General features: G+C 39.8%; 1 protein-coding gene and 1 pseudogene across 7 annotated transcripts in view; one reads left to right on the forward strand and one right to left on the reverse strand.

Moving 5' to 3' along the window:
* Qtrt2 (queuine tRNA-ribosyltransferase accessory subunit 2) overlaps nt 1-25,980 on the forward strand; it is an 88,514-nt gene that overhangs the window by 13,290 nt on the left and 49,244 nt on the right. For 6 of the 7 annotated variants that reach the window (XM_029568176.1, XM_029568177.1, XM_029568180.1 and 3 more), the window contains exons 5-8: nt 1,950-2,162; nt 10,663-10,862; nt 14,110-14,261; nt 16,294-16,411. In XM_029568176.1, the coding sequence (XP_029424036.1) occupies nt 1,950-2,162; nt 10,663-10,862; nt 14,110-14,261; nt 16,294-16,411 (683 nt within the window). Of the gene's footprint in view, nt 1-1,949; nt 2,163-10,662; nt 10,863-14,109; nt 14,262-16,293; nt 16,412-17,936; nt 19,147-25,980 lie in introns of those variants that run through there. The other variant, XM_008842857.3, reaches the window with a different exon arrangement.
* Nucleotides 2,870-5,117, reverse strand: LOC103742006 (annotated as a pseudogene).

Genomic DNA, 25,980 nt, shown 5'->3' on the forward strand with positions numbered 1-25,980 from the left:
GCAGAAAGACTCATTGTTTTTGCTACTAACACTGAGATGTTGGCACATGCATCTCTAGCCTGTATGTATCTGATTATTATTAGTCATAATCAGTTTCACTTGGATCCTTGGCGCCTGTGTATGTCTATAAAGTCATCAGGTAGATTTCAGTGGCAATATTTATCACCTCTACTAATTAGCATGACATAAATGTCCATGCTTCCTCCTCAAATATAATACATTTTTAAAAATTTATTTTTTGTGTGTGTGTATATCACACAGAACATCACAAACCATCTTATTAGACTATATACTCACTTCCCAGATGGCACCCTCCCATAGCCTCCCTCTCCCCACTTATAGCCTCCCTCCCCCAAGGGGTCTATAAGCATCTCTCAAAATGTCCTGTAATTGTGGTGGGTCACCTGTCCTCTTGATCAAGGAGGCTGAGGAGACCCCACCAGATGGACTTGAACCATCTGTGTCCAGTCTACAAAGAGGAATAAAATTTTTTTAATACACATAAATTAATTTTTTTAAGTTTCACCAAAGAGGTGGCTTGTTGGCACCACCCATCAGTGCGGCATCAGGCAGGGCTCAGTGTGTACTGCCGCTTTACAAATGGAATCACCTTTCCTGCACCCACTGTCTTCTAACTGTACCTATGAGTACTATTTTCAGATATTCTTCTGTTTTAAGCTTTTTATTTATTACTTTGAATTTTAAAAAATTATTTTTTATTCAGTTATCTACCCTATTTGATGGAAAGAGAAGAGTCATTTAAACAGTATTCTCTTTTTTATTTTCTTTTGTGAGACACTCTTGCATATACCAGGCTGGCCATAAACTCCTGATCCTCTGCCTTCACTTCCCCAGTCCTGGAATTATAAGTGCCATCATGTTTTACTTTGTTTTTTCATTTACTTTTTTATTTGTGCTGCCACTACTCAAACCCAGGACTTCATGCATGTTCAGCAAGGACTTTACCACTGAGCCACATGCCCCAGTCTAAATAGTATCCTTATACTTTAGAACAGACTAGAAAGACTACAGCCTTTCTGCCTATATCCTTTGTCATCTCTTCTAAGAACAGATGCTGTAGGGAAAGGAGTAGCCAAAGATGAACTATTATATACTCTCATGAACCATGGGATTGGTATCTTTGCATGTAATTCTATACCTACTTCAATCTAGAAGATGCTTTCAAAATGTTACTATGTAGGACCTTGGACTGTTAGGAATACAAATGTGAATTGGCCGCTCTACTCAGACAGATATACAGTGGTGCAGCGAGTACTATACTTTCTCCCCTCCAAGTACTAACCAGGCCTAACCCTGCTTAGCTTCTGAGATCAGGTAAGATCAGGCACATTCAGGGTGGTATGACTGTAGACCCTTTCTATAAAAGAAGTAAGTATGGCCAGGGTGGTGGCGCACGCCTTTAATCCCAGCACTTGGAAGGCAGAGGCAGGCAGAGCTCTGTGAGTTCAAGGCCAGCCTGGTCTACATAGTGAGTTCTAGGACAGCTGGGGCTACAGGGAGACCCTGTCTCAAAAAGACAAAAAAAGTAAGTAAGTATGAATTGTTGTAAGATCTTAGAGGAGGGAACAGTCAGTTGTGTCCAGGAAATGTGGGGGAGTACATTAGAGTAGGTAATATTTAAACTCCTTTTCTTTGATGATGCATAGTATTTAGCTAGGTAAAGAGGTAGGAGAAAGGTATTTAAGTCAAAAGATACATACAAAGGTAAAGGAGAATCAAAGTCTGTTCCATAAGAAATGCGGGCATGAGGTTGGAGTGAGCAAAATAGGATAGGAGACAGTGGGAAGTTCTGCCAGACAAGTCACCATATCCAGGATACTGAGTTAACACCACCTCTCATCGTAAAGAATTATCACCCACCATTGTATTATTTTCTTTATATTTGCATGTTGCTCTTGCTAATTCCTTGTCATCTTGCTCCATGACAGTCTGTGTCTGTGTGGGGCGTTGGAGGTCGAGTGGAAATGACTGTTTCCAAGTTCATGGCAATACAACAGGCCCTTCAGCCAGACTGGTTCCAGTGCCTCTCAGATGGTGAAGCATCTTGTGAGGAAGTTGCTTCCATAAAAAGGGCCAGAAAGTCTGTGGACCGATCACTTCTGTTCCTGGACAGCTGCCTGCGGCTACAGGAAGAGTCAGAGGTGAGGCTGCCCATTAGCCACTCCTTTCTGTGGAACTTTCCCCTCTGCAGTATGCCCTTTCTGTTCCTCTACCTGCTACTCTGCTCCTTGATTCTTTGCTTTACTTGTTCCAACAGGTACAAGTTTTCTTTGCTGAACCCCAGTAATTAGTCTTCTCTAGTATCCCATCTTAGACTCTTGTCACCATGCCCTATAAGTTGTCTCCAAACAGCCTTCCCTTAGTTTCAATTGCCAAATAATTCTAAAATTGTATATAGTATCAAGATCATTTTACTTGGGATGGAGAGTTGGCTCAGTGGTTAAGAGCACTGGTTACTCATGCACAGGACCTGTGTTTGATTCCCTGCACCCACATGGAGGCTAACATCCACTCTCTAGTTCCAGGGAATCTGACCCCCTCTTCTGACCTCCTTGGGCATTGCGTGACACTTACATATATGCAGGTAATACACTCATACACATATAAATAAATTTTTTAAAAAATTCTTATAGCTCTTTATTAATAAACTTGCTATGGGTTGCTAAACTGCAATAGTTGTCATCATGGGAGTAACCAAAATTAGATAATGTGACAAAAGATTGACAAAATGTTTCACACCCTTGAATTACACCGTGTCAAGAATGGGGGTTGGAGAATGTTGCAAAAGGAGACTGTGCTGTTGCATATATTTCTGTAGTAAAACCAGCAATGTATCCATATGGAGAGTCATCATCTCACTTCCAATTTCTTCCCCTCAAGAACAATTTGAATCTCTTTGACATCCAAAGTCTCATAGGTCAACAAAGCTTCTGCTAGATTCTTGTGCTCTTTCGCATGAGTTTTCAAGATATATTTTGCTTATTCATATGACTCCTGTAGAAGGATTCTTATTTCTTGTTCAATGGCAGATTGAGTTTCAGGACTTAGTTTTCCTCTATCACTGTAGGTCATAACTCCAAGCTTTTCACTCATTCCAAATTTGGTAATCATCCTCTTAGCAATTTTTGTTGCATTACCAAAATCACTAGAAGCACCACCAAATATAAGCTCCTCTGCCACTCTTCCTCCCATACTAACATCCATTTGTGCAAGCAACTGGGCTCTAGTTTCATTCCACCTGTCATTCTCAGGCAACAGTGACACATGTCCAACTCTTAGCCCTCTTGGCATGATTGTAGCTTTATTGATAGGCATTGCATCCTTTGTGTAATATGCAATAATAGCATGACCGGATTCATGATAGGCTGTTATGGTCTTGTTTTTGTTATCAATTTCCACACTTCTTCTTTCTGGTCCTATTAGAATTTTATCTTTGGAAACCTCTAACTCCTTCATGGTAACCATTTCTTCCATCAACAGCTGCGTTTAATGAGGCTTGGTTCACAAGATTCTCCACCTCTGCTCCAGAAAACCCAACAGTACCTCGAGCTATGATTTCAGGATCAACAGATTTATCAAATTTTATTTTATTGAGATACCACTTCAAAATTTCAGTTCACCCTTTCACATCTGGCCTTGGAACTATAACTTGCATGTTAAAACGATCAGGGTGGATTTTAAAACGTTATCTAATAACTCTGAGAAGTTTGTGGCTCCTATAATGATTCCTCCTTAATTGGGTTTAAAGCCATCCATTTCAGCAAGAAGTTGATTGATAGTCTGCCTTGAATATGGGTGCATAGGACATTCGATTCTTTTCCCACCAACAGAATCTGACTTATCAATAAATAAAACACAAGGAGCATCTGCTTTTGCTTCCCTAAAAAGGTTTCTGATATGGCTGGCTCCTACACCCACAAACATCTCCTCAAATTTTGATCCAGAAGCATAGGAAAAAGGAACATCAGCTTCTCCTGCTACAGCTTGGGCAAGAAGCTTCTGTCCTATTCCTGGTGGTCCAACTAAAAGAATCCCTTTGGAAAGTTTACCTCCAAACACAGTAAACTTTTGTGGATTTTTCAAGAATTCAATGACTTCCTGTAATTCTTGGTTTTGCTTCCTCCACTCCTTTAACATGCTCAAAGGTGACATTTTTCATCTGGACAGGATCTACTGCAGAATCAAGCCCTGTGGTTGTCTGAAGCATACTAATAAAAATGGGTTTTTTAGGAGTCCGTAAATGCCAAACAGCAGCAGAACAAAGAGGATCAGACGAGTTCACCTTAAAGAATCATTGGGTTGTTTTGGGTAAGGGCTTGAGCTTTGAGGAAACCCTCAGCAAAACCAGTTTTAAACGCATCCTGGTGAGCTTCTGGTATGTTTTTAGTTTTCATAAGTTTGTCCAAATGCTCAAGATCTGTTCCTCTGTCTCTGAAAAGATGCCCCTTCATAAATGATGGTGCTATATTTTGTGCTTCTGCTAATCTTTCTGAGGTGGACTGCAGGCATCGTGCCCTTGACTTCAAAGTCTTAAAACCTCGAGACTGTATGAAAATTGGCCAATACCGAAGATCTGAACAAATGCTTTCAAGAGTTCCTGGTTGTTGTCTGTACAAGCTAGAAGAATATAAAGTACTGAACATATCTAAGTAACCATATTTGTTTTCAAAGAAGGACTGTACAGAGACATGCAATGTATGACATTGGGAAGAGACTCTTCTGCCTTTATAAAATCCAGGAAGTAAATTTTCTACCAGTTGATCAATCTGTCCTATTTTTAATTCTGATAACCCAAGGTCCTTTAAATTAAGTTCAGGCTCATGCTGGGGGCTTCATGCTCAGGACTGTATCTTGATGCTGGTTCTGAGAAAACTGACGTACTGACAGAAACATAGGTTTTTTGGTGCCTGGAAGGCATTGATGAGATGACTGAGGTGAACTGTAGCCTAGAGAAAGAAGTTCAAATTAAGTGGCAAGGCCTTTTGTTAGTTTGATTTTTTTTGAGAGAAGGTCTCACTTTACAGCCCTGCTTGTGATGGAACTTGCTATATAGATCAGGCTGGCTAGAATCCATAAAATATTTTTTTGCCCATGTGACCCCTGAGGAACAGATCCTTAAACAACCTTGAAAGTAAAAATAAATGGGTTTATCTGTGCCAACTATATGGCCTTAAACACCCAAAAGGAAAGTATAACCAAAGATTAAAGGGGCCAATATAATTTTTTAAGAGTCCATATGCATAGCTAAAGGCTACATAAGCAACAATGCCAGATAGGCGATATCTTCTTTTGAGTTGTTGGCCAGGGTGGCCAAAGGGACTCCCAGATAGTAACCCAGCATAGAACTGGGAAAATGAACAGCAGACTCCAATCTTATCTAAAGGAATATTGACAACTGATTACCGTTAGATGAGGAACAGCTGACCTTCCTAAAACAAAGACCTCTAGATAGGCTGACTAGATTCACCAGAAGGGCAAGTAGTGGGGAATGGCTGGGGGTGCCGACAACACAGCAGACAGTAGCAGGGATATCAGAGTATAAGGGCTCTAGTGGCGGGGAGAGGCTATGTGAGGGTGCCATCTAGGAAGTGGGTGTATAGTTGAATAAGATGGTTTGGGATGTTCTGTGTGATATACACACACAAAAAGAAAAATCAAATTTTTAAAAATGTATTTCGGGAAGCATGTAAATTTACGTCATGTTAATTAGTAGAGGTGATAAACATTACCATTGAAATCTACCTGATGACTTTATAAACATACACAGGTGCCAAGGATCCAAGTGGATCCAAGCAACCAATTATGACTAGTAATAATCAGATACATAACAGATTAGAGATATGCACCAACATCTCAGTGTTAGCAGCAAAAACAATGAGTCTTTCTGCAACAAAGTGAAATGGAGATCTTTTTTAAAGGTTAAAAACTCATTCACTTTTATGTCTTACAGGGCTTATACTGAATTCAATATTGTATAACTATTAATTCAACTGTGAAGCTAGAAAGTTACAGCCACTTCTGAAAGAGATGTACTCTTGTTCTGGAGTGTGTTACTGAATATGTTAAAGCTGTAATGAAATGCTTCTTCTAATCATGTAGTTATTAAAAATTTTTTTGAAAATAAGATCATTTTACTTACCTTGAGATACGTAAGCACCTAACTACTGGGCTAAGTTATGACTCTAGATTGTCCATCAAACTCAGATACTACATGATTCCCTGTCTTATGTCCTCAGACCTATTCTTCCATTTGGTCTTCATTATTTTACTTAATTCATGGCATCCACCAAGATTATAGCCCAGGATTTTGAACTTTTCAAGACTTATTTCTCATGCACACTTACTATCCAGTTGTTTACTCTTCCTTGATGCCTTAAACATGTCTAGAATCTGCCTCTTCGTGATTCCTGTCCCATCTTAAACCATGCCAAGAACACCTCAAAGGTGTTCTGTCTCCTCCATCCTCATTTCTGTCCATCTTCAGCTCTGCCTTCCAAGAGACTATTTAAAGCACAGATGTGAGACCAGTGCTCACTTTCAGCGACTCTTCACTTCAGCTCTTACTTGAATAGGCAGTCTGCTGTCAGCTGGCCTCCCCTGCTTCCCCAGCTCACCATGAACTGCTTTTTCCTATGACCAGTACTCTGGCCTTTCTGAGTTACTTGAAGTTCCTTCAGGCATTCATTTGTTCATTCTGGGGCACTTGGACCCAGGCTTCTCCTGCCTCCCCCCAGACTTTTCTTCTCTCTAGCCATATTCCTTCTCTTTTTTCCAATGAATCAAAGATTCATTCATCATTTTATGAAACTGGTTCCTCACACTTCCAGGAAGTTCTAGTCATCTTGTTATCCCTTTAATTTTTATGTGCTGTTACCTGCATTTTGCATGTCGTTTGTTTTTGGTATCTTCATCACGTAGCAGAGTGTCTGACACATAGTAAGTCCTCAGTAAATGAGGTGATGAAGAGAAAACTTGTCGCAGTAAATCACAGAGCTCCAGAACAGGATTAATGAAGTTGGTAAAGGATGCAGTACTTAGTAAAGAGAAGAGGAGGCAAGGAAACAAGAGCTAGTGATCAGTCAGAGGTGACTTGTGCCTGTAATCCCAGCACTCAGCACCTGGGATACTGAGGCAGGAGGATCATGAATTCAAGGTCAACCTAGGCTATCTAGTCAAGACCTTGTCTCCAAATAATAAAAATAATAAAAGTGATCAATAGGCTGAATTTTGACTTTTACAGTAAAGTATAATTTGGCTGATAAGCTTAATGTACATGAAATAGGGGAAGCTTCATTGTTATTTGGAATAGAACTTATAGAGTATCTGTAAAGACATCCAGCATGGAGACTTTACTTTGGATCTGGGCTATAATGTAGGCTTTCTAGCAGTGTTTTGAGCCAGTAACTAGCCTTGTAGAATTAGTAACATTTGGGTAAATAGAAAGCAGGACAGGGGATGTGATAAAGATGATTAGAAAGTCCAAGTGAATTTCGAGGCCTTCATCCATGTTATTGTATTTAGCCTTATCATATCTAATTACTTATGTGTCAAATGCTGGGATCCCACTCTATATCCTTCATGTTTACACTGTTGTCTTGATAATGCTAATAGTGCCTTCTCTTCTTAAAGTGGTCCATTTTTTATAATAAATTATACAGCCAAACCTCTTACATCTATGTAAAGGAGTTTCCTAAACAAGGCTGTGGGAGTCATGTGGAGGAAGGGGTAGGCCTGTGCAGTTGTCTACTTTGTAGATATGCATGCATCTTTCCCCCTTTTTCTTTTTTTTAATTTATTTTTATTTTATGTGTATAAATGTTATGTCTGCATGTGTATAAATGTAATGCCTGAGGAAGTCAGAAGAAGGCATTGGATCCCCTGGAACTAGAGTTACAGATGGTTGTTAAACTGCCCTGTGGGTGCTGGGATTCAAACCCGGGTTCTCTGAAAAAATAGCCAGTACTCTTAACCACTGAGCCAGCTCTACCCCCACCCCCCACCCCCATCTTTTCCTTTTTCTGTGACTCCTTCCTTGTCTTACTCACTGGTTCTGTTTTGGCATTTTTTTCCTCATGCATTCCCTAGGTTGAGGATGGCAAGCAGGTTTCATCTACGGTAGTTGGAACCATGCCAGTGCTACGGGAAGTGAGTTGTCTGTTAGCCACGTCTGCTGTGGAAGCAGGAGAGGGATGAGGTGGCATCCTGCCCAGTGTCTACTAGAGTAGTCTGGGCACTCTCATTTGTAGCATACGTATCTAAAACCTAAGCTTCATATGTCGAGTTAAAGTTGCTGTTTACAAATCCCAGTGATGCATCACATTTAGAATACACCAAATAGAATAATCATTTTATCACACTCTTCACTCTTCTAGGATTATTTCCTCTTTGCTTGTCATCTTCTCCTTGGACTTCTAAAACAGAAAGTGGTAGTTCTGGAACTCATTGCTATACTATATTCAGAAGACTGATCAGTCAGGTTGTGTTGATCCTCCTGTTGTGCTGTCAAATGTTGTTAACTTTCCTCTGCCACTGCCTTAGAGTAGGAAAGTTGTCTGTACCCTACCCTTTTTTTTTTTTTTTTTTTTTTTTTTTTTTGTCTGTTTGGGGCAGGGTCTCCTTGGATCCCCAGCTGGCCTGGAACTTGCTATATAAACTAGTCTGGCCTCAGTCTTACAGAGATCTTCCCGTCTCTGCCTCCCGAGTGGGACTAATGGTGTGCACTACCACTCCCAGCTTGTACCCCACCCTTAACCATACCTACCCTTAACTCTCCACACTAAGTGAGAGTAGTCTGTGTCTCTCCTGCTTAAGGAACAAAATCCCTTCTCACAGTGCTCCAGATTCCTTCCCCATCCCTCTTTCCCCAGCAAGCTACTTTTGATTTGTGTATACACATGTCTATAATACATGAATGTGATCATGTTTTAGCAGTTTCCTTGATTTCCATTAACAGTGTCCTGAAATATTCCCTGTCAATGTACATATTAGTATTTTCTTGTATTCTTTTAAAAGCAGCTGCATAGGAAGGCATTCTTTTATTTTTTTTTTTTACTCTACTGTCTTGATTTAGACTGTTCACAGTTTTCATTACTCTGAAAATCTTTGTAAATACACCTTGATGCATATGAGCAAATATATTTATAATAGATATATTGTTAGAAATGGAATTTTATGGCTCAAATATAAAAGCCATTGCCATTTTGATACATTGCCTACTTGCCCTCCTAGGAGCTGAACTCGTTTTTGCCCTGGTTACCAGGGTAAATGAGTGCCGGTTCTCTTCCGTTTCACTTCCACTCTGTTGCCTGTGTTTTACGTCTTTTGTCACTGAGATGGCAATCTCATTGTTCCCAGTCTGCATTCCTTACTGGTGACTCAGTAGTTTTCCATTATGTGTGGAACTCAATTCACATTAATTTTTCTGCGTTTCATTTTCATGTGTTCTACCTAGAATGGGGGTGGGGGATGTCATTTCCTTCGAAGACTTGTTGGAGCTTTTTCTGTGGTAAAGATGTGTATTCCTCCAAAGCACAAATTCTTCTTTGCCTTTCTTATGGTCTGTTTCACTTTATTCATTTATGAATGTCAGCCATTTTCTATGAGCTTTAGGTTCCTTAGGAAAGACTTATTTCAGATGATAAAAAATTCCAATAGTCTCTAATACCTGCATAACTATATTATATTTAGATAATAGTTTTATGAAATTTGATTTGTTTGAGCATAATGTGTAGTAGTCTTTATTTTTTTTCCAAATGGATAGTCTGTTGTCTTAGCTGAACTGTCTCCAAGTTTCTAAAGTTATTTCTAGCTAAGAGATTTGGAGGAAGCATATAAAGCAGGCCTGGCTAGTCATTTAACTAAAACTCTTCCTTTTGTCATTTTCTTTAGTACCTGCTCAGGGTACATTTAGTTTAAAATAGTACATGAAACATCTTGTTTTCCCTCAGTCTTTTCCCATCTATGCAGTGTTCTTTGCAGTGTACTCTTTAGAGTCCTAAAGGTTTTTAGGCTACGCCACCCTGCTTCGACCTTTCATCTGTAGCACCTTCACTGAGCCATCTGTCTATTGATGGTTCCATTGATGGTTCCTGTAAACAAAAGTTTCAGATACTTAAAATGGTTGTCACCCGAGTTCTATTAGGGTCCCTTGCTCCTGACACAGGTAAACAAACCCCATATCACATCTTTATCTGAATTTTGCATAGTTTATACTTTTGGGGGTGGGGTGGGGAAGGGGATTTACAAAGAAACAAACACCCTGCACCCAGCTCTGCGTGGCTTTTGCCCACAGTCTGCCTCATCTTCGAGTTCGTGCATGCCCACTCACCCCACAGAGTTCTGTGAGGGGGTCCACAGGGTCCTCATGAGGTCCCCCGGCACCCCACAGGGTCCAAGGCAGGCTGACTCACCTGCTCCCTGTTAAATCCTTTCCTTCCAATCTCTCCCCACACTAGGCTCCACCCTTCTTCCCAGGGTGCCCTGGTAGCCCATGGCTCTTCAGAAGTCGGGGAGGAATAAATCGTTTTCGGGCTACATGATTAAGAACATTCAGTCCTTTTTTTTTAACTTTTACAAAAACTTTTTTGAGAATTTCATACATGTATATAAGGTGGTTTGATCAAATCCTTTTTTGAATCTCAGGTCCTTCAGAAAAGTGTGATCATTGGAGTGATTGAAGGCGGAGATGTGATGGAAGAGAGACTGAGGTCCGCACGAGAGACAGCCAAGCGGCCAGTCGGGGGCTTCCTTCTGGATGGCTTTCATGCGAATCCAGCAGTCACAGAAACCAGGCTGCGCTTGCTGTCATCAGTCACTGCGGAGTTGCCAGAGGACAAACCAAGGCCAGTGCTTGGTTAGGAGGCAGGGCAGGGGTGATGGTGACTGTGCTGCAGAATCTGCAGGATGTGCCTTTTCATTTTTGTTTGTCCTTCCTGTTGTTCTCAGCTGACTGTGAGGGAACTTCTCCAACCAAGGAAGGGCAGCCTAGATGGAAACCTCCCTCATGACTGAGGGCAGGCGTTGTGCTGTTTCCTCATTCTTGAGTCAAATTCAAACACTGTTTTTATTCATTATAACCTGGTTCCTTGGGACAAGTGTAAACTCATGTAGAACTCTAGTTTGTCCAGGCATGCTGAGATATGGGATGCTTAATAGAATTAGGATGAGGATGTGCTCTGTTAATAAGAACCTTTAGGGACTGGAGAGATGCCCTGTGGTTAAGAGCATATACTGCTCTTGTAGAAGACTCAAGTTCATTCTCAGCAGCTGTGTAGCTCCAGGGGATGCAGCGCTCTCTTCTGGTTTCTGTGTGTGCCTACTACTTGTGCACATACTTACGCTCACATGTACACATTATTTTAAAATAAACATTTTAAGAAAGAACTTCTAAGAAATTTCTGCTGTTGAGACAAGTAGTAAGTTTTGTTTTTGTTTTTGTTTTTTAATTGATTTAACTAGTGAGATTGATTCTTGTGTTTACACATATCTCAAGATTTACTACACTGGTAACAACAGACAATCTGCTATAAATTCTGAATTTCTGAGCAGCTGGTAGATTAGGTAGCAAATTTTTTATTTTCTTTATTCATTTTTACTTTTTTGGAGACAGGCTTGTGTGTTCCAGGCTGGCCTTGAGCTTACTGTGAAGTCAAGACTTCAAAACAGAAACCTTAAACTTTGGATCTTCCTACCTCTGTCTTTGTTTTGCTGGGGTTACAGGAATGTGCCATTACTTTGTTTTATGCAGTGCCAGGGATGGAACCCAAGGCTTTGCGCATGCTAAGCAAGCACTCTGCCAACTGAGGCTACCTCCAAGGCCCATTTTCTTGCTCTATTGAAAATAAACCAAAACCAAAAATGATGGGTGAAGCTAAAGGTTGTTATATTGATTGAAATGAGCCAGGCACAGAGAGAGAGATAGTGGACTGGAGAGATGGCTCAGTGATTAAGAGCACTGACTACTTTTCCAGGGGACCCGATGCCTTCTTCTTACATCTGTGGGCATTGCATGATGTGGGTGCACTTTATGCGGACAATAAACTCATACACATAAAATAAAAATAGCAAATAAAATATTTTTTTAAAAAAAGAGTGTATGAACTCGCTCATGTGGAATCTAGAAAACACTAATCTCATTGAAGCAGAGACCAGACTCAAAGGCTAGGGAGAATGTGAGAAAGGAGGATGAGCAGATGTTGGTCAAAGGATACATAATTCTAGTTATATTGGAGGAATAAATTCAGTGGATCTGTTGTATAGCCTGGTGAGTGTAGTTCATAGTGATAATAAAATGTAGAAAGAATGAGTATTAAGTGTTACCATCAGAAAAATAATGATTATGTGAGACAATGTATTTGTTAATTGGCTAGATTTAACCATTTCACAATGTGTAAAAACTCTAAAATAATAATGTTCATGAAAAAGTCATACAGTTTATCTGTCAATTAAGAAGATTTTGTAGTCTTTTATTCTTAGGGTGAATGTTCTTGCTTTTTGCCTGTGGCTGTACTTAGAAATTTGGTTATGGGATACTATTTCATTCTCCTAAGGGGCTGTTGGATATGTAATTTTATCACTTTTTTAAAGCCAGGTGTAATGTACGTGCAGTAGAGTGCATGCATCTTAGAAACAGCTCAGTGAATTTTCACACCTGTGTACATTTGGTGTGAAGACCCCAACAGGGTCTTCCTGCCATCCCATCCAGCCTTTGATACCCTCCCCCATTTTAACATCATTTACTTATGCTTATCTGTCCCCTTCCTACACCCATCCCATTGTGCTGCAGATGACCAGTTCACATAGCTTTTCTAGCCATTTGCTGGACTTTTTTTGTGCTAAGTGCTCACAGATGTCTGTTACCGAATTTGAAAGCTGCAATTGTTTTTCTTGAAGTGTGTAGACATGCCAGCTTCAGTTGGAGTGGAGTTCTGAAACCTCACCGGACTTGAAGGAGGTTATAGTCAGGAAAACTGGCATGCATTTAAGAGTTCTGCTTGTTTAATGTTACATAAGCCTTTTCTTTAAAAAACTTCTTTTAGAAATCAGAAAGTATGTAAGCTTTTCTCTCCTAATTCAGGAAAGGGTCTTGTGGGTAGAAAATCAAACATAAAAAAGTTGTTCCAACTAGCCAGTTCTGATCAAGTACATTTCTATATCCTGTTTTATGATTGAAAGTTTTTTAACACCCCCAGACTGCCTTATCCCTAACCTTGGAAAACAGTTTTGTTCCCCAGCACAGATTTTTATTAACAGGGAAAATGTGAAGAGGGCCAGATAGATTCCTAGATTTTGTAGCCAGAGCTGAAATTCTGGGAGCAGGAGTGGCTTTTAAATGAATCTGAGGAATAAAGGAACAAAAATATCTGTAATGAACAAATTATATAAAAATAGGCAAAATGCAGTCAAAAACATATAGCTTTGCATGCTAAAAAAAAAATTGGTATAGTGTTTAGATGGCTTGTAAAGTTCAGGTTATGTATGACCCAGGATGTTGTTCAGAAAGGGTGAGTGTGGAAAGAAGCCACTGTTGCACTTTCTGTGCAGTCAGACACAATATTATTTGCTTTTTCAAATATCTCATTGGTCCTCATGATGATTCCATGGAGGTATTTATAATTGCCTTTGTTTTTAAAGTGAGAAAACTAAGCATAGCAATTAAATAACTAGTAGAATTAGATTTCAGGCTCATGTGTCTCTACCTGCAAAGCCCCAAGTTCTGCCTCCCATTGCTGTCCACTGCTGCCACTCTACCCTTGATTGCTGTTTTCCATCTGTTTTTATTTTTTTAATTATTATTTTTATTTCATGTGTATGAGTGTATTGCCTACATGTATGTAAGTGCACCCATGTCATGCAGTGCCCACAGGGGTCAGAAGAGGGTGTTTGATCCCCTGGAAATGGAGTTATGGATGGTTGTTAGCCAGCATGTGGGCGCTGGGAATCAAATCTGGGTCCTCTGCAAGAGCAGCCAGTGCTCTGAACTGCTGAGCCATCTCTTCAGCCCTATCTGGTTGTTTTTAATGCCCTGTTTTGATGTTATTTTGTCCTGCACATTGCTTCATGTCACTGTTCTCTTTACTCTTTTTACAGGCTCATTTGTGGCATCAGCCGGCCAGATGAAGTGCTCGAGTGTATTGAAAGAGGAGTGGACTTATTTGAGAGTTTTTTTCCCTATCAAGTGACTGAGCGGGGCTGTGCCCTGACTTTCACCTTTGATTGCCAGCTGAATCCTGAAGAGACATGTAGGACTTTTAAAGTTAACCTCTCTCTTATCTTTCAGTTTCTCCTATTTCCTATAAATTTCAGGTCTGACTCACAAGACTGAAATGTGTACACATAACACCAGTCTTTCATAATAAAACTCCAACTTTATTTCTTATCTGTTCCCTGGCATGTTGGCACCCAGAGCTAGGCACTTAATCCTACATATGTAGGTCATCAATATTAGGATGTGATTTTATAGTGAACAAAAACAAGACCTCTTCGGTTCACAACCTGAAAAAAAGAATATTCAAAGTAAATTCTGATAAAAATCTAAGGAAAGAAAGTCTTTGAACTTCTTAGTAAAAGTTAATCTTTTTTTTTTTCTTTCTTCGGTACAAAAGTGTTCTTGTCTGCTTTTTGCAAACTCATGCAATTAAATCATAGGGACACTTACCATAGTCTGATCTTAGTGTTGCTTTCTGCTTTTCTTTTTTTTCTTTCTTTTTTTTTTTTTTTTAACACACTGAGATATGAAAGCTCCTTTCTTGTCCCAATACTGCTTTGAAGCACTGCCATTTTCTTTTATTGTTTAGTTATTTCAAAGTCAGGACAAGCAGTTTCAGAGTCTAACACACACATGGCAGTGGAAAGGGACCTAGGACACAGACTATGCACTGAGTCCCTTGAGGCAGCTCTTCAAGGGCATGTGGGCTGCCCCATCCTCCCCGTGATTTGCAGAGGTGTTCCTTTTCCTTCTCCCACTTGCTTTTCAACCCTTTCCTGAGCTCCGCCAGCCTTCTACCTGAGTTAGGGCCCAAGACTTCTTTAAAAGTTCGTTCTATTCCCTACAAATGATTAAAATTTCATCCAGAAGATAGCACACTTTTATGAAGCAAGTTAGCTATTAATTTAAATCAGATTATTTCTGGAAACATAGTAAATTAGGTTGATCAAGTTTTTATATATATGAAGTCAATTTTCTTGTCTTTTTAGATAAACAAGAACATGATGTATGCTATAAATTTTCATGACTTTATTTACAAACAAAATTATTTTTACCAGGACAGAGGTAACTTAGTCATTCTGTACCATGAATATAGCAAAAGGAACTGATAAATTCTCTGCATTGAATGGTTCCTTTCTGGTAAAGAAAGCTAAGTTTCTTCATGACTATGAGAACTGAAATAGTTTGAACATTTTAACCCAAGTATTATTAATCTCATTTAGTATAATGTGTATTATAAATTAAAGTCCTCTGAATGTTACATGGTAAAAATTTTAAAGAAAGAAGTTGTCAGCTATTCTGCTAGATGTCAGCTATTTCCAAAATGCCAGGGCTTTGTTGTGCTCCCACCTTAGCACACAAGTTTGTGTGAACAGAATCTTTACATCTTTGTACTCAGGACTCAGGTCATTGTTTCCTTTGTCCTGGACAATATTAAGCCTCTAGAACCATCTGTCTATTTTCTTTGAGTGAACACAGATTGTTATCATTTCTTCCTAAAATACTTCTACTTGTTACTATTCAAGGTCACTGGCTTTCTGTAGAGTAGCTGGTCTTTCTTTGTAGTTCAAGAGAATGTTCTTCCATCAAGCAAAGAATTCCAGGGAACAGGGCAGGTTCCTTGGAGTGCCAGAGTCTCATGTAAAATACCCAGATTAAACCCATGTTCTCGTTCTACTATCACAAAGCCCAGTTTATTTGCATGTACACTATGATAAAGCGTAGGGATAACTACACTCACATACACACACACACACACGTGTTACACACATACATTTGGTTTTTTAAATTATTCCTTTATGACAAGATTATATATTATCTACTTGGACCCATAATTAACATAGACTTTGTTGGATATCTTAAGTTGTCTTGATGATGTAGATAGTAGGTCTGTGGCCATCTGGGAACGTACTGCTATTTCTTTTTCTTGTGTGATTTCCTTAGGATAAGTCTCACGAATGGAATTACAGGATCAAAGGTCATGAAATAATAACTTGAATAAAATTTTTCCAAAGTCCAGTCTTTATCTGATCTTCATGCAAGACTTTTTATTGGTTTTCTTTCAGTATTACAACAAAATGGGATACAAGAAGAAGTAAAATATGTGGATCAAATTAAAAAAATTAAAACAACGGGCTGCAGTGAAGAAATGACATCATTTGAAATTAGTCTGAAGGAAAAAAAGTAAGACTTTTCTGAAGTTTAGATTTTTGATTTCTGATTTTTTAAGTTTTAGTCTGTTTTAAATGTTTATGTAACTGTTCCCTTTTCAGTTTATGGCTTCATAAACTATTTATAGTTGGATATTACTTAGGCCTTCTTAAATCTAGTTCCAGATAAACCTTTTTTTCCTAAGGATGAATTTGGAAGTAATTTGTCTTGTCCGACAGTTAAGCCCCATAACTATTGCTTTATAAAAGCTGTTAGAAAGAAAGAGACCAAATCCATCGTTTGGTATCTTTATTCCTGATTACTTTAAATAATGACAGAGCAAAATAAGGATTTCAAAATAAAACACAATAGAGCTTATAAAAGCAAAAGAAACTTAAGTCATCTTGGCTATATATAAATTATAAATAAAGTTATCGATAAAGAATGAACTAAATCATCTTGTAACTTTGCATTTAATGAAAAAGTGATAATCATTAGCCTCAGAGAGTAGTTTCTGTGACAGGTAGTGCTGAGATATCTGTTGGTTTATGTGAAGAAACATGTTAGGAATCTGACTTATTCATGTCTGTGTAGTAATGATGTGGACCTACGAACTTAAGAAGGAATATAAAGACCCTACATCCTATTTATATTCTAGTGGTATTTCTTGATTGTGGATCTCAAATATCTCCTTCATTCAACTTTTTAAAAAATAGCCAAGATTATGTTTTCCTTTAAAAAAAATCAGAGTAATATAAATGATTACTACTAAAATAGCCTTTGCATTATAGACTTAATTGGAAATGTTAGTATGCTTATTCTCAGTGCTAGGTTGAATTTGGGGGACAAATTTCCAGCACTGCTCTTGACCATTTGACCTTGAAAAAGTCACTTGCCTTAATAGGTGATAGGCGGTAACAGCAATGCAATATTTAGTGTCTTCCCATCAGTGTAAGCCTTTTTGCTGTATTAGCTCATTTAATAATCCTTACAACCCAGTGAGGAGGCTGCTGATATCTATTAATAGATGAGAAACAAGTGGATATTCAGTGGCAAGCCCAAGTGAGTTGTGGAACCAGGACTCAGGCAAGGAAGTTAGCTCTTCAGAGCCCTCCTTCTAAACCCACTGTAGTAGTCTTCACCTGTAAAATGACAATAAAAATGGTCATTTCCAAGCGGAGATGCAGAGGTTAGAAAAGACAGTATATGTGAATAAGCTTCAGTGGGCTATGGAAGTAGATACTAGTTCTTGTGACAAGTGGGAGAGAAGTGTCATTTGCCCAAACGGCTTTCCTGTATCCTGTGCCTTTGCACTGTGTCTAGTAATGCTCTATGAGTGAGTGACCTAGTGAATTTCTTAACCCTCCAGACTTGGAGATTGTGTCTGTCAGAGGAACACCCCCAAATCCCCTCAGACTCATTGTGCCATCTTGTACAGGTGCCAGGCAGGATGTTATTAACCATTGATTAGTAATCTCAGCAACAGAATAGGTAGCTTGGATTGTGGGTTTCTTGTGTTCTTCACTTCCTGGACCGTTACTAGGACTTCTTTTCTCAGGTACCAGGAAGATTTTAACCCGTTGGTGAGAGGATGTTCCTGTTACTGCTGTAAGAATCACACTCGTGCATATATTCACCATCTGTTGGTGACCAATGAGCTGCTGGCTGGGGTCCTGCTTATGATACACAACTTTGAACACTACTTCAAGTTTTTCTGCTCCATCCGGGAAGCACTAAAAAATGACACACTGGCGCAGTTGAAAGAACTCATCCACAGACAGGTGTCTTGAGAACTAGTGGTTACAAAATTCAACTCTTCTCAGGAAGCAGTGATCTTAGCTCTAAGTATTTATATTCAGGAATAAAATCTGCTGGAATAAAGAACATCAGTCTCAAACTGCCCATGGGAGGGTGAAGAAATGTCTTCTCAAGACATCAATAGACTAGATTAATCAGAATGATTTGAACCATGACTTTTAAATTTTCCAGGCTAATTCTACCAGCTGGCAGATGAATTTAGTCAAAGAAAAAGGCTTTATGTGTGATAAGACACTGTTGAATTGGGTGATGAGGTTCTAGGGACCAGTGAGGTGGATGGGGCCCAAGGGAGATCGCTGTATAAGTAGCTTGTCCTCTGGATGCACAGCTGTTGCCTGGAGAAGAAATCTAGCAGGTTTGACCAAGGTTTTCTTTGTTTCTCAGGAGCTTCTTGGCACACTTTTGACTTCGTGTACCTGGCAGTGCAGTCACTCAGAAGGGCTCTCTTGACTTAACCATGCTCACCTTTCCCTGGAATATGGGACCCAAATAGTGCTTTTCTGATACTTGACCCAGGCCATATTCCTTCATTTGGCCACTTGATCTATTTGTGACTTGTCTTCCAAGAGCCAATGCACTTGCCCATTAGGAACCACATTTTGCTTAGCTGCTTTGTCTGGTTGCATAGAGCCAATGTGATGCCCCAGGCTCATAAACGGTCTAACTGTATAATGACTAGTTCATCACTTGGGGAGATCCATTTGCTGTGTCTTTATGTGGATGGAACCCTGGGTTGGCAATTAGAAGATCAGTTTCCATTCCAGTCAGTTGTGAGTTCAGGCAACTCACCCAACTTTTGAAACCCTCTAGGGTCCCTCATGAATAAATGGGGGCAGACATAGTGGGTAGGATTAAATGAACTTCTAAGGTTCTGCAACTTCAAAACTCCAGGAGCAAGAAGTTTTAGAATCCTAGCTGTACTTGTCATCCCTATTTATTAATCACTATTGGCCTGATTTTAAAAAACAAAATGCAGCAATAAGTTCTGTGGATTTTGAAGTGGTTGTTGAATTGGAATTTGCAGATCCTGAGGCTGAGTGTCCTTCCTGGGTCCTTTGTGATTCTGTTTCTGTTGATAACATGACAGGGAATTTGTGTATATGTGTGCTTTTCTGTATCAGTTTTTCTAAGGAATAGGTATGTAGGTGTAGTTTTTATAAAAATAATAAAATTTAAAAGATGCCCTTTTTTGTAGGTATAAGAAATGCATTTTTTACATTTTACTGGTTTTAAATTATAGTGGGCATTACTAAACATTATGTCTAGTAATTATGTAATTACTGTATTTTAATGTTGGGCGGTCAGCTTTGTTTTTCATTTTAGTGGTATGACTTCTTGAATGGTGAGGGATATTTATGGAAACGGTTTCTGTTCTCAAGGATCTGACTGTCTTAAATGTGTTTTGTACTTGTTTATATGTTCATATTCTTGGATCGAGACCAAACCCATTGTTGAAGGAATAGTAATAAATATCCAAGAATCTATATAAATTCATGAGTTTTAACTTATATCAGAAACACTGAAAATTCTGTTCAACACTGTTCAGTTCCATGGGCCTTTTTCTTATTATCACATTCGGAAAAAATATTTCCTTTTATATTGAAAATGTGTTAAAGGCAATAGACAGTAAACATTTTTAATTAAATTTACTGTGCATTGCCCTTTTGTGAGCCTACTCAATTATTAAATTTCTATAGTATTGAGAATGCCCTAAAGAGTTCTCATGGGAATAATATTTTGTTCTATATTTTTTAATTTTTTAAAAATTTTTATGTGTATGAGTGTTTTGCCTGCATGTATGTAAGTGCCCCTATGTTGTGCAATGCCTGAGGAGGTCAGAAGAGGGTGTTGGAGCCCCTGGAACTAGAGTTGCGAATGGTTGTTAGCTGCCATGTGAGTGCTGTGAATTGAACCCAGGTCTTCTGCAAGTGGTTAAGCCAGTGCTCTTAACTGCTGAGCCATTTCTCCAGCCCCTTGCTCTATATCTTAATATTTGTATTTATTATCTAAAGAATTTTTATGTTGAATTGTGTTATATAATTGGTGGCCATAAGGTCATGCTAGTACATAGTAAAAATGCAGCCACAATCATTGGAACTTTAAGTTTAAATTTTTTTTGGATTAATTTTGTGTGTATGTGCACAGCCTGTATGTGGCAGTTAGAGGACAACTTGGTGTAGTCAGTTTTTTCCTTCTACCACATGTGTTTCTGTGATCAAACTCAGATTGTAGCCTTCAATCCAAGTGTCTTTATCTGCTGAGCCATCTCATTCAACCCCTTGAGCATTTTTAATGTGTAGGAAACTTAGCAAATGCTAACCAGGCTCATTGACCCTCAGAAGATGTCTGTGAGGGATTGATATTATTTCTGTATTATGAACTGAGATTCAGTGGAGGGTTGATTTAGCCTGCCTGAAGATCCACCAAAAATTTCAGGTAAGTTGACCAGTTTGCCTAAGTGCATGTCACTACTCCCTCCAGGTTTAAACTCTAGCTCCACTGAGTAAAACACAACTATTAACTAGGCATGGTGTTACTTGCCTTAATTCCAGCACTCCAGAGACTGAAGTGGGAGGATTATGGATTCAGGGCCAGTCTGTGCCATGTAACAAGACCCTATCTCAAAACCTATCTGTCATTTATTTTATTTTGACTTGCTTCTTGAAGATGCTGAGAGAATCAGGGACTGAATAGAGGGGAATATGCCAGTGGGAACCTGTGCACTGGCACAGGTTCACTGTCCTATGCCAACACCTAAAGTTTAACATTACTTGTCAGTCAGTATCCACTATTCCCCTGACCCCATCACAGTTTGGGGCCATCCACACTCTGAAGAGGGTTGAAAGGATTTGGGATTTTGATTAGCTCAAATGGATGCAGTGGTCAATAGGGGATCTGAGATTTCCCATGTGTTTGGTTTTGTTATTCTCTAGAGCAGAGTAAAGAGAAAATGTTTTTCTGAAAGAGTTTTTAAACCAAATACATAATTGAAGCAATTTATAAAAAGTTCAAAGACCATCAAAAGGTCTGGGCTAGAATGCAAAGCAACTATCTTATCTGTGATTTTTTTTTGCCTGTGGAGGCAGCTTGGCGCTCACTGAGAAATGGAGTTAAATGACTATCCTGTGCCTTCCTGATTAGGAACAGGCTGCTCTCTGCAGTTTGATTAGTCTTGCTTGTCACTACAGGGTTTCAACTTATTAAAGCGGACAGTGCTGTGTAGGGCAGGGAGCTGAGAAGGTCAAACTTACATACATAGCCAGCCCCCAGCCAGGCTATGACTTTACCTAAAATATAGTGTAACATGTTCATTTTATTTATTTTATTTTATTTATTTCACATGTGTGTGTGTGTGTGTGCACGCATATGTGTGCGCATATGGAGGTCCAACTTGTGGGAGTTGGTTTTCTCTTTCTACCTTCTGGGTTCCAATAGTGAATTCAGGTGGACAACCTTGGCAGCAAGCATCTTTACCCACTGAGCCATCCTGTCAGCCTTGGTGTTCATTTTTAATATTGTTTTAAATATCTTTGCTTTCTTTTCAACCTCTCTTCTTCCTCAGGAGGTTCCCAGATTTGTGACAAGAAATCCCAATTAACAGTGTACAAAAAAAGAATGGCATAAGTCTAGCAAAGCAAAGTGGCAGGGTAATCGAATGTCCTTAACAGTCCTGGTTTATGCCTGTGATCCGGAGAATTACTAATGGCACCCCGCTTAACCTCAAGAGTGCCCTAGCTCAGGCAAGTTATATGCTCACCCAAATGAGGGTGGTAGGGGTGATGAAGCTAGAGAGCAGGTGGCCATCTAAATGGCACAGCTGCTGCCCACTTCTCACTAATGGCAGCTGTGGGTCCAGTCCTGTCACACATTCCAGTCTTTTAAGAGAATAAAAAATCTGGGTACTCACAATTTTTAAATGTTGCAGCAATTTAAAAAGAATTCTGCTATCTGAACCAAACCTAAGCATGTCTAGTTTGCAATCCATAGCTTAAAATCTGCAGAGCTGATTTTGACATCACACACGTGTGTGTGTGTGTGTGTGTGTGTGTTGTGTACACATGCATGCACTTGCCCATATGTGTGGAGGTGTCATTCCTCAGAAGCAATCCAACTTGATTATTATTATTATTATTATTAGTGTGTCAATGTGTATGTTGAAGGGGGCACACATGCCACAGTGCATCTCCTCAGTGCTGGGATTACAAGCGCATATTACCACATAGCTTTTTAAAAACATATTATTTTTATTTTATGTATATGAATGTTTTGCCTGAATGTATGTTAGTGAACCACATGTATACAGTGCTCATGGAGGACAGAAGAGGGTGTTGGAACTAGAGTTATGGATGGTTGTTAGCTTCCATGTGGGTGCTGGGAACTGAATCGGGGTCCTCTGCAAAAACAGCCAGTACTCTTAACTACTGAGCCATCTCTCCAACCCCTGGTTATAAACCCTGCCCTGCTTCTCTTCAGGGTCGAGAGCGCTTTTGGGCATTAGCCCCCTCTCAACCACTGGCTATTAATAAAAGACTCCTAATGTGGTATTCCTCTGGGCATCCTGCTTGGTATTACAACCCCAACACCACATAAGGCACCATGGCACATGCCTATAATACCAGTACTTAGGAGGTGGAGACAGGAAGATCAGAATTTTAAGGTCAACAACAGCCTGGACTACACAAAACCCTGGAGGGAGAGAGTGAGAGGTTCTCAGGTTGTCCCCATCTTTATTGCCCCATTCCCAGATAACTCCTACAACCATTCTAAGAAGGAATATATCATCTTATCAACCTTCTGTTTTATGGGTGAGAAATTTTATATTGTAAGAAGAGAGACTATCAGGAGGCAGAGGCAGGCAGATCTCTGCGAGTTCCAGCCAGCTGGAGCTACAGGGAGACCCTGACTCAAAAAGACCAAAAAAAGAGAAGAGAGACTAGGCTGGTTGTCTCTCTCTTATCTTAGTCTTGTCAGGCTACTCTAACAAAGTACCAGAGACTGGGTAGCTTGTAAACAAATTTCTTTTTCATGGTCTGGAGATCTGAAATCAGTATGCCAGCACAGTTAGGTTCTGATGCGGGCTCTTTTCAGGGTTGTAAACTGTCTTATATCTTCATAGGGTAAGAAGAAGGCTAGAGAGACCTAGCTCTCTGAGACCTTTTATAAAGGTACTAATCCCATTCATGAGGACTGTACCATCTTGTCCTAATGACCTAAATTACCTCCCAAAGTTCTGGCCTCCTAATACCATCTCATCAGCAGTTAAGACTCCAACATATGGATTTAGAGGTGGTGATGCAGGCTTCCTGTTCACAAGAAAGACTTAAGCACATACATTCTTTCTAGTTACCACAATGGCTCTCTTTCATTGCACTCCTGGTTTTGGTAGGCCTGTGACCTTCCAGGGTCAGCATTTCCCATGACTCACTTTCCAATGATCCTTTCTGGCCTCACAAAACCAGCTGGCCAAAGAACATAAGGGGGCCTACTGCCCCTCTCAGCATGGGTCCTGGCAGGCACTCTGAGAACTCAATTACTATTTGTCAAGTGAGCAAACATCCTCAGAGTAGCTGAAACATTGTCTTCAGAGTTCAGCCTGCCGAGCGCTGGTCAGGAGTGACTTGCACGGTAGTGCATGGTAGGACCTGTGCACAATGTCTTGTCAGTGGTGGTTTTATCTCACTTTATGCTAGGCAAACTCCCTGTGACCTGACGCATTATTATGTTTTTCGTTACTCAGTTCTACTTCCTAGCATTACCACCTTTTAGAGCTGACCTCAAAGCAATTTCCCCTGCTCTGACAAGAGGAACTCACAGTGAACTTTTCTTTTGTTCCCATTCCTCACGATCCACTTTGAGACCAGGCTGAAGTTGCCAAGGAGTTCAAACGGCCCCCGTGCTCCCACCAGTATGATTCAGAGGGATTAACCTTCCTTTCTGCACCCTCTTCCAAATGCTTGCCTCTTTCCCTGAACAGTTCTCCCCTGCTGTCTGCTCCTTTGTCTGTGAAACACATTTTCCCTTATTCTCACCTTGTTCCCTGCCTGCTTTGGATGGCTTCAGCTTGTCTCTTAACAGAATCAAGATGTTGCTATTAATGGTCTTCTCTTTCTTAACAGCTTAGACTCACTTCTTTTCATTTAGTCCTTTCCCCTTCTCTCCCAAACCACATGATAATCTCTGCTTCAAATAAAGTTTTACAGCCATTTCATACCCATGGCTTTATAGTTGCTATCAAAAAGGCACAAGAGGAGGAGATAAAAGTAAAGGGAGGGAAAAACAAAAGGTGAAGGGGTGAGGGCTACTCCAGTAATTGAGAAATGGCCAGCATCCTCAGGACGCCTCTACAAAGGACTTCAAGCAAGCTTAGCCCTCAAGCCTGAATGCTGCAAGCTTGGTGGTCTGGTGAAGTTATCCTTTAATTTTTATGGGTGGATTGGGAAGGTGGTCTCCCCTCCAAGGACCTGTTTTCCTTCCAAATAATTAAAGTACTTTCTTAGAACTCTTCCCAGCATCATTCATGTTGGCCGCAAATCCTTTCACAGAATCCAATTACATGATAGATAAGAGTTTTGCAAATCACACGCCCCAAAGCTAAAATATTTACCCACATTTTCCAGCATTTCCTATTCCCTACTCATTGATTTTTATTTTCATTTAGCAAACTTAACATTTCCATCACAATTCCATTTATTGTTCCCCACGATGCCAGCTGAAGAAAATACAGATGATACAAACAGACTCAGTACCCACATAGTAATTAGACATCAGACAAGAAGAGAGTCAGTGTGTTCAATTTTTGTCTTTTCTACTCTTTTATCTGATTTTGATTAGACTCTCCAATTTCATGTTGTTATTTTTTAAAAGTCTCTTCCAGTCATGTAGAAATATCAGTTCTCATTTATTTTTTCACTTGAACCACAAATCCATTACATCCAAAGCCAGACTTAGTATGTATTCCTTCATTCACATTAGCTCTCCACTTCAACTTCTTGCCTGTGTACATGGCTCCTATCTTCCAGTCAAATCCAGATTGAAAAAGGTATTATTTGGATGAATAGTAGTGCAATATGTAGAACAGATAGCCACAAGATATTGCAGGGAGAAATGTGGATTTGGTGATAGACTCAGAAGACACAGTCAAGGCATTTCTCAAAGTTACCATCTGTGGAGCTGAAGAGGTGGCTCAGCAGTTAAGAGCGCTGGCTGAGAATTAAGTGTCCTCTCGAAGAGGACTCAGGTTCAGTTCCCAGAACCCACATGGCAGCTAACAACTATCTGTAACTCCAGTTCCAGGGGATCTGACTCTCCTGCCTTCTGTGAGCATTGCACACAGCATGGGTGCACTTACATACATGCAAAACACTCATACACATAAGATGTGGATAAATAAAAAAGATTTAAAAATTTTACCATTTGTAGTGGTTAATATTAACTGTTAATTTGACAAGATCTAGAATCACCTGGGAGATGGACCTCTGGGCCTGCCTGTGGGAGATTATCTTGATTAGGTAAATTGTGAGAAGTTCTGCCCACTGAGGGTGCCACCATTCCCTGGGTTGGAATCCTGGACTGTATGGGCTGAGACAAGCATTTTTGGCTCTCTGCCTCTTGACTGCATATACAATGTAACCAGCTGCCTCAAGCTCCTGATCCTATGACTTCCTTGCTATGATGGATTGCAACCTTGAACTGTGAGCCAAAATAAGCCCTTTCTCATTAACTTGTTTTTATCAGGGTATTTTATCACAGCAACAGGAAAAAGTAAAGACACCATCCATCCTACC

The sequence above is a fragment of the Nannospalax galili genome, unplaced genomic scaffold (genome assembly GCF_000622305.1).
Source record: "Nannospalax galili isolate Female #2095 unplaced genomic scaffold, S.galili_v1.0 scaffold18, whole genome shotgun sequence".
NCBI lineage: Eukaryota > Metazoa > Chordata > Mammalia > Rodentia > Spalacidae > Nannospalax > Nannospalax galili.